Raw genomic sequence first — 9,015 nt, 5'->3', positions numbered from 1 at the left:
TCCTCTGGGAGTCGCAACTGACTTGATATTTCAGCTTCACAATGAATATAATCACATTTTTGACCCGCGAAATATCCTGCCATGGCGCATTGTTACACCCCTAGCGGTGAGGTAACCGTTCCATGGTTGTTAGCAAAAAAAATTCTTAAAAAAACAATCATTAACATGTTAATACATGCAATGAGCTCAAAACATCTAGTTTCTACTTGGACTACTTGCTATATTTTCAAATCAGAACGGTTGGCAAACAGGAGCAATTTTCAGTCAAAACACTACAAGGATCCAGATGTAGTCCGAGAGCCCTGAAACAACACTTTCCATCGGTGTCTGTAAGAACTCTTGTCTCTCCAATCTGTACACCTCCAACAGACCCTGCCGGTGTCAGTATGGCTGCCAACACTGTTCCCACCCCCACTGTGTGGCCAGGGGAGCAACAACCATCATTACTGGACCAGGAGGCCTGTCTGTCAAGCCAGCCCTCAGTCTCTGTGCAATGCCCGGTCATCAGAGAAGAACACCTCATCGGTGGTACCGGTCAACCTGATTCCAGGCCTTGCCGCAGCAAATCCAAGGGAGAACTGGTCATCGTCATCAACGAGAAACTGGAAAACAGTAAGTGGCTAAGTTTCCCTTCTTCATGATGGCAGTGGAAGATGAGGACGGGGGGGGGTGTACTTGGAGTGCAGTGAGTGCTCTGGTGAGAAAGGGCATTCATTTGAATTCCTCTCTCCATTTCAAACACCACCCATTCTCGGCCTTTCGCTCTCTCCTGTTTAGGTAATGGAATCCACCCCGCCGCTGCAGAGACAAACTCCCCTGTAATCTCCTCTCCTCCCAGAAGGCAGCACTCCATCTCTTACTCCCACCACCCCCATCACGGAAAGACACGCAAGGGCAGCCGGGCTAGTTCCATCGGGTACACCGCCTTCTCCCCGAGACCTTCACTGTCCCGTCACTCCAGCATCGCCACCAACCCCCCACTGGACCGGACCAAGGTCAAAGACTACCTCTTCCTCGCCGTCCTCGCTTGCTTCTGCCCCGTGTGGCCGATAAACATTGTGGGATTCGTTTACTCTGTTATGGTAGGAACAGAACCAGAACTCGCAAACCAATTCAGCACTTTGTTTGAAAAAAAACAAAAATGCTATGTGAAAACAAGTACTTATCATCATCAATATTACTTGGAGTAGTAATATGGCTGTTTTGTAAATTCCCAACCAAAAAAGATTTTATTATTTTTTTCAAACTTCATTTTATCATTGCAATAAACATCCGCCATACCATCACAGGGATAGTGCCTTAATGAGTTTTTGTTATTGTCCTGAAGCGTGTCTATTTGTAACGCGGTCGGGATCAGGTCTAACTGTGGTTCTGACTTTCATGTAGTCCAAGAACAGTCTGGAACAGGGGAACCTGGATGGCGCTGTGCGTCTGGGCCGTGTGGCCAAGCTGCTCTCCGTGGTCTCTCTGGTGGGCGGCACCCTCATCATCATCGCCTGCATCGTCAACCTGGCCAGTGAGTGTCCTTCCTCTGACCTTTGACCCATGTCTGTCCTCTTCTCTCCGCATTTAGCTCTACTGTCACCAGGGCTTCTTTCTCCTCGTCAATCTTATTAGAAAGAAATCCAGACCAGTGGGGATGTGTAGATCTGTCCAGTCGCCTCCCAACACCACCTCCAGTGATGAGCAAAGACCTTTAAACCTCTCCCCCGTTACTGTCTTGTCTATCCTGTTATCGTCTAGTGCCCCTGGCATACTCTCTGAACCTAAAATGTCTACATCCTTTATTCTGCTCCTGTCTCATTCTGTGATACTCTATTACACCAGTGGAATTATGGGTAGAGCGTATTGCATGGCATGCTGTCAGATTGCTTTGAACGATAAAACACGTTTGTATACATGTAGTCATATGTTCAGCCACCTGTCTGCATGTCTTGCAGTGTCGTCTTGCGCTGTATGTGGGGTTGTGCTGTACACGTGTGTTCATGTACACCTTACCGGACTTGGCGAATAAAGTGGTTTTGATTCTGAAAACAGACTACCGAGTTGTGGAATGAGAAGAACCAAGCCCCCTACTAAGTTTGTTCAGTAGATTTGTGTACTGAAGTGAGCTGTGTTTTTGTGTGTTTGCACTGAAGTTCAGGCAGTTCTCTCTACCCTTGTTCACTGGACTTAAATACTTCTGGATTCTTTGACTTGTTTTTTAAATTATTTAAATATACATAAATGTATGGTGCCATTTCTCCTTAAACTCCTAATTAACCCACTCACAGGCTGGACAGAGATGTTTACCACGTCAGCAGGGTCGAAGAGCTCCTCGGGGGGGGGGGGGGGTTAAACCAATCCCCTCGCCGCTTTTCACTGCATAACCGCCCCTGCTCCCCGTGTTTGCTGTATGATGGTGAATAAAGCTGCTAAAACTAAAACCCACCTCCCTTTTCTTTTTATAGTCAATGTGAAAACCTGAGTCTGGCCCCAGACTGAAACTGGACAGAGACTCCGATCCGCCTCACCTGCACCTGCACCCTCTCTTTTCCTGCTGTGTCATTCACCTGGATGTGTGATGAATGTACACCCGACACCCAGTGCTTCCTCATCGCTCTGTAATCGATACAAACCCTTATGCTAATGGAAGAACAGCAAAATATGCAAGACAGCGATGTTCCGACTCACGGCGTCGACTGTCCAACGACGAATGGATTTGGGTGACACGGGGTGGGTGGGGTGGGGTGGGGTTGTGTGTGTATGGGGGGGGGGTTGGTGGACCATTGGACTAATTCGCCCAGTCATATTCTGCTCAGCAAAGTCAGAAACCAAGAACACCGTCCTGATGGCAAAGGTGACCCAAACGACACTGGTCTGAAGATCTGAACTTTGACAAAACGAGACGCCCAACAAAAATGTCCTCTCAGTCCACCGCAATGCTTTTCAAATTTAGCTTGCTGTTAAATCCCATCAGATGCACAGAGACTCTCCGACTCTCGGGTTTGTGTGAGACGAACGGAGGCAATGCAGCTTTTGGTTTTTCCTTTCACAATTTCTTCTTCATCCCCTTCTCTGACGGTAACCTTCCAGCCGCCCTCTCAGACTCCTCGTCCTCCATCTTGTGTAGGAGAGCGGATTGTTATATGTGATGGGGGGGAGGAGGAGGAGGAGGAGGAGGAGGAGGAAGAGGCTTAACACGGGCTCTGGGTGTTTAAAATGGAAGGGATTATGAAAGGCCTGGTGTAGAAGTCATCTCAGCGGAGAGAAAATATGTGCCAAACAGCAAACAAGGAGGCGACTCCTCCTTGTCAAGTTGTGTATTTAGCTCTCGACAAAGTCCCAAAATAGTTCCGCGGGAGAAACGTCAGTTCGCCGGCGTGCACACCATTGGTGACTGTTAACAAATGAGATGTTTCGGGAGAGCGACCGCTCACTTGAAACATTCTCACTCAAGCAAAATTGCTGTGCTTCAATAAAACACTACTACTTATATAAGCTACCTTTTGATAATCACATTTGTAGAAAAAAAAAAGAAAAAAAGAAGGAAAAAAAAAGATGATTTTCAATGTGTCAGTGCGGTAAAGTGATGGTCCGGGGTGGACGGACGGCGGCGGTTTTGAGCGAAACGAGCATCGCCATTTGATTAACAACGTCAGGAGACTCTGCTGGCAGGATGTGGCTGCAGCTTCGTATTGGCATGCGGGCAAATAAAGAATCCAGCGGGGAGCTGGCGTTTGTCAGACCAGGCAGACTCATCCCACCAGCTGCTGATGTTTGTCTGCGCCTCACAGACGGGCTGTTTGGTCTGTCTCGAGGCTAATTACAATATGAAAAAAGAGTGTTGGATCAAGTGGAAACCACTGAGCCCTACACGCCTGCCCAGATATACAAATGTCTACGCTGTTTTCTATACAGTAGCGTCTTTTTTTAATGAATCATTTGCCTACCGACCGGGTTGTGAGTAGTTTAGCTGTGGCAGCAGCGCCGAGGAATCCTGGCTGATTCCCGAGTTTTCTGGGGCCTCATGTATCAATCGTTACGATGGGAAAATGTACACACCCATGGGATTTGTTTTACCCCTGAAGTTTGTCTCAGAGACCGGTGTAGAACAACCCCCTGAATTTATCCCTGGTAACCCCCTGAATTTATCCCTGGTAACCCCTGAATTTATCCCTGGTAACACCCTGAATTTATCCCTGGTAACCCCCTGAATTTATCCCTGGTAACCCCCTGAATTTATCCCTGGTAACCCCCTGAATTCATCCCTGGTAACCCCTGAATTCATCCCTGGTAACCCCCTGAATTTATCCCTGGTAACCCCTGAATTTATCCCTGGTAACCCCCTGAATTTATCCTTGGTAACCCCTGAATTTATCCCTGGTAACCTCCTGAATTTATCCCTGATAACCACTGAATTTATCCCTGGTAACCTCCTGAATTTATCCCTGGTAACCGCTGAATTCATCCCTGGTAACCCCTGAATTTATCCCTGGTAGCCCCTGAATTTATCCCTGGTAACCCCCTGAATTCATCCCTGGTAGCCCCTGAATTCATCCCTGGTAGCCCCTGAATTCATCCCTGGTAGCCCCTGAATTTATCCCTGGTAACCCCCTGAATTCATCCCTGGTAGCCCCTGAATTTATCCCTGGTAACCCCCTGAATTTATCCCTGGTAACCCCTGAATTTAGACACCAATTGGCCAACACTGACGTCTCTGCAGGCCTGGGTGATTGCTCGTTGCAAGAGGTAGACAATAGATGTTAGGAGGAGGGAATAGCAAATAACCATCATGCTTTGCTGCCGACTGTCAGACAATCCTTGAGGGCTAAAAAAAAGTTCCATGAGTGTGCAAGAACAAATTTGCCCATAGTAACGACTGACACACGAGGCCCTGGATCTTTAAAACATCTTCTTTTTTTGCGCCCTGGCCTCATTTTAATTACCTGTCTGTGATTTCTAGTGTGTGTATTTCCAAAGCAGTACTACCTACCTGTAATATTCACTGTGATTCAGAACGGGGGGGGGGATGGGGGAGGAGGAGGGGGGGTCATGGAGAAAAGAGGAATAGAAAAAAAATGATTCTTCTTCTTTAGTGGTTTTAAGAGAGCGGTGAGGTTTAAACCCCACACCGCGGTAAGTAACAAAGTCTCACCGACCTACAACTAACACCGACAGTCAGGTTTCTGTACTAATTTAAGATAAGACATTTTCCCTTCCTCTGTTGGTATTTAGATGTTTAAATTTCATTGTAGTCAACGGTGTATCCAGCACATATGATATATATATATATTTATATAAACTTAAATATTGTGGACTTTGGTTGATATAATGTAGCATCAAGTAGCTCTTCTAACATAGAACCAAACAGCCGGTCTCTGAAAAGGCCACAAGGCTGCTGTATCTTTGTGATTAAATGACCCATGTGGGATTTTCTTAACGTAAGAATATGATGGGAGGTAAACCCTGGAGCGCTGTACTCCTGTATACTGCTGTACGCTTCAAAGCACATTCTTAATAAAGAACACGTTGCATGATGTGCATCTGTTCCCTGTCCTGTGGTCTGAGCATGGACGAGAGGAGCCAGTGGATGTCTTAAGAGCTCGTGTTTGGGAGAAAGCAAGTGGGCCAAGAGAGATGGGGAGAGGGCATACATGTTGGAGAGCGCTTGTGTGTTTCAATTTACTCAAATAGACGAGAGAGGGAAAGTGCATACAGACTTCATTCATCTTTTATATCATATTTAAGGGCCATGTCAGCCCCAGGATGTAGAGAGATGTCTACTGTTAGGCGAGACATACCCCAAACTGAGAAGAATAGGTTGAAATCTGAACTATGTCCCCAGATGAACTTAAATTAACTAATTCTGGCTCTCTTTCTCCCTCTGTCTGTCTGTCCGTCCATCTCCATCTATCTGTCTGGAAAACAGTACTGCTTTGGCTCAAGCACCAATTCAGGCCCCAGGAAAGCAAAACCAGGGATCCAAGCAACAAACAAAAACCTAGGAGCCAAACCCAAATATTTAAAAGCCAAATCAAGTTTTCATGAGTCACAATATAGTGATGCCATGTGTTATATTGTTAAAGGCCTGCCTCACACTGCCTTTTCTTTCCCCTCTACCATCTACCTTTATTGGCTCTTTTCCATAGCCTACACACAATGTATTCTTTACATACACAATATGTGCAATGTTCAATATACTGCAACCCTATTAATGCAAATACTTAAATGACAAGCCCCCCCCCCAACTTTTTTACTCAACTGAATCGGGCTGGGATGACTCAAATATCCCTTGAGAACTTGTTGAGCTTGTCTCGACATCGTCGGTATCTGATGTACAGGAGGCTGGGTTTGGAGTGAGAAATAGCCTGATATTTTTCTTTTGCACATTTTTTTTCTTGCTAGCTGGCTAACGTTAGCTAGCTACGCAGTTAGCTACATCTGCTACTACTTTTGGCTGTCCCCGGTAGGGGTCGCCACAGCGGATCATCCATTCCATCTCTTCCTGTCCTCTGCATCTTCCTCTGTCACACCAGCCACCTGCATGTCCTCTCTCACAACATCCATAAACCTCCTCTTCGGCCTTCCTCTTCTCCTCTTCCCTGGCAGCTCCATATTCAGCACCCTTCTCCCAATATACCCAGCATCTCTCCTCCACACATGTCCAAACCATCTCAAGCTTTCCTCTCTTGCTTTGTCTCCAAACCGTCCAACCTGAGCTGTCCCTCTAATATACTGGTTCCTAATCCTGTCCATCACTCTTAGCATCTTCAACTCTGCCACCTCCAGCTCCACCTCCTGTCTTTTCATCAGTGTCACTGTCTCCAAACCATACAACATAGCTGGTCTCACAACTATCTTGTAAACCTTCCCTTTAACTCTTGCTGGTGCCCTTCTGTCGCAAATCACTCCTGACACTCTTCTCCACCCACTCCACCCTGCCCGCACTCTCTTCTTCACCTCTCTTCTGCACTCCCCATTACTTTGGACAGTTGACCCCAAGTATTTAAACTCATAACTCATATGCCTTTGTTGCCTCTACTCCTTGCATCCTCACCATTCCACCTTCCTCCCTCTCATTCATGCATATGTATTCTGTCTTGCTCCTACTGACTAACTCCTCTTCTCTCCAGTGCATACCTCCACCTCTCCAGGCTCTCCTCAACCTACAAATTACTCTCGCTACAGATCACAATGTCATCCGCAAACATCATAGTCCACAGAGACTCCTGCCTGATCTCGTCCGTCAACTTGTCCATCACCATTACAAACAAGAAAGGGCTCAGAGCCGATCCTTGATGCAATTACACCCCCACCTTGAACCCATCTGTCATTCCAACCGCACATCTCACCACTGTTACACTTACCTCACACATATCCTGCACCACTCCTACATACTTCTCTGCAACTCCTGACTTCCTCATACAATACCACACCTCCTCTCTAGGCACCCTGTCATATCCTTTCTCTAAATCCACAAAGACACAATAACTCCTTCTGGCCCTCTCTATGCTTCTCAAAGCAAACATCACATCTGTGGCGCTCTTTCGTGGCATGAAACCATACTGCTGCTCGCTGACCATCACCTCTCCTCTTAACCTAGCTTCTATTACTCTTTCCCATGTCTTCATGCTGTGGCTGATCAACTTTATACCTCTGTAGTTGCTACAGTTCTGCACATCGCCCTTGTTCTTGAAAACCAGTTTGCTTCTTCTCCACTCCTCAGGCATCCTCTCACTGTAACGCCGTGCATTTGGACCCAATAGCAGAGAAGGGACAGTTGGTAAGTACTAAGTCGCTTTACTGGACTTCAGCAAACACACAACCAAAAAACCACTGCCAAACAGGGCAGGCAAAAAATGCAAACAAGAATAGAGATAAAATACTAAACTAAGAAAACACTCTCTCACACAGAGGCAAGTGAAACACTCTCACACTGAGGAGGCAGACAAGGGTTCAGGAGACACAGGCCTCCGCAGACCGGCGCTAAGCTTCTCCGAGACTCGACAAGGTATCTCTGCAAAGCACCCGGTCAAATAGTCCCCAGCACAGATGCACCTAATCACAGGCCAATCAAGGGCAGGTGCCACTCATACTGGCTGACTGCAGGTCGACAGGGAGATGTCACACCTGTTGGCTGCTAATCCTCTGACCGGTGATCGTGTCACTCACTTTCCAAGATTGTGTTAAACAATCTAGTTAAAAACCCCACTGCCATCTCTCCTAAACACCTCCATGCCTCCACAGGTATGTCATCAGGACCAACTGCCTTTCCACTCTTCATCGCTGCCCTCACTTCCTCCTTGCTAATCCACCGCACTTCCTGATTCACTATCCCCACATCATCCAACCTTCTCTCTCTCTAATTTTCTTCATTCCTCAGCCCCTCAAAGTATTCCTTCCACCTTCTCAACACACTCTCCTCACTTGTCAGCACATTTCCATCTCTATCCTTGATCGCCCTAACCTGCTGCACATACTTCCCAGCTCGCTCCCTCTGTCTAGCCAATCGGTACAAGTCCTTTTCTCCTTCCTTAGTGTCTAACCTCTCATATAACTCACCATACGCATTTTCCTCTGCATTTGCAACCTCTCTCTTAGCTTTACGCTGCATCTCCTTGTACTCCTGTCTACTTTCTTCATCTCTCTGACTATCCCACTTCTCTTTGCCAACCTCTTCCTCTGTATACTTTGCTGTACTTCCTCATTCCACCACCAAGTCTCTTTGTCTTCCTTCCTCTGTCCCGAAGTCACACCAAATACCTTCCTAGCTGTCTCCCCCACTATTTCTGCAGTGGCTGCCCAGCCATCCGGCAACTCTTTACTAGCACCAAGTGCTTGCTTTAACTCCTCCCTGAACGCCACACAACAAACAGTCTTCCTTCTTCAACTTCCACCATTTGATACTTGGCTCTGCCTTCACTCTCTTCCTCTTCTTGGTCTCCAAAGTCATCCTACAGATCACCGTCCGATGCTGCCTGGCTACGTTCTCCCCTGACACCACTTTGCAGTCTAGTTACGCAGTTACTGTGT

The 9,015-nt window shown here is 46.9% G+C and overlaps 1 protein-coding gene across 1 annotated transcript; it reads left to right on the top strand.

Moving 5' to 3' along the window:
- The first annotated feature begins 386 nt into the window (after window positions 1-386).
- Window positions 387-7,909, top strand: prrt2 (proline-rich transmembrane protein 2). Its single transcript, XM_056301672.1, has 5 exons — window positions 387-612; window positions 778-1,082; window positions 1,387-1,516; window positions 7,709-7,765; window positions 7,897-7,909. Exons 1-4 carry the CDS (start codon window positions 387-389, stop codon window positions 7,723-7,725), a joined length of 678 nt encoding a protein of 225 aa, XP_056157647.1. The 3' UTR covers window positions 7,726-7,765; window positions 7,897-7,909.
- The last annotated feature ends 1,106 nt before the right edge of the window (window positions 7,910-9,015 follow it).

The sequence above is a fragment of the Lampris incognitus genome (assembly GCF_029633865.1).
Source record: "Lampris incognitus isolate fLamInc1 chromosome 17 unlocalized genomic scaffold, fLamInc1.hap2 SUPER_17_unloc_1, whole genome shotgun sequence".
Lineage (NCBI taxonomy): Eukaryota > Metazoa > Chordata > Actinopteri > Lampriformes > Lampridae > Lampris > Lampris incognitus.
This window is presented reverse-complemented; position numbering and strand designations above follow the sequence as displayed.

Excerpts from the sequence above, each read along its gene's own strand:
- prrt2 (XM_056301672.1), top strand. The coding sequence starts at position 387 with ATGGCTGCCAACACTGTTCCCACCCCCACTGTGTGGCCAGGGGAGCAA. Across the intron at positions 613-777 it reads CAACGAGAAACTGGAAAACA|GTAATGGAATCCACCCCGCC; the intron begins GTAAGTGGCTAA and ends TCTCCTGTTTAG. Across the intron at positions 1,083-1,386 it reads GATTCGTTTACTCTGTTATG|TCCAAGAACAGTCTGGAACA; the intron begins GTAGGAACAGAA and ends ACTTTCATGTAG.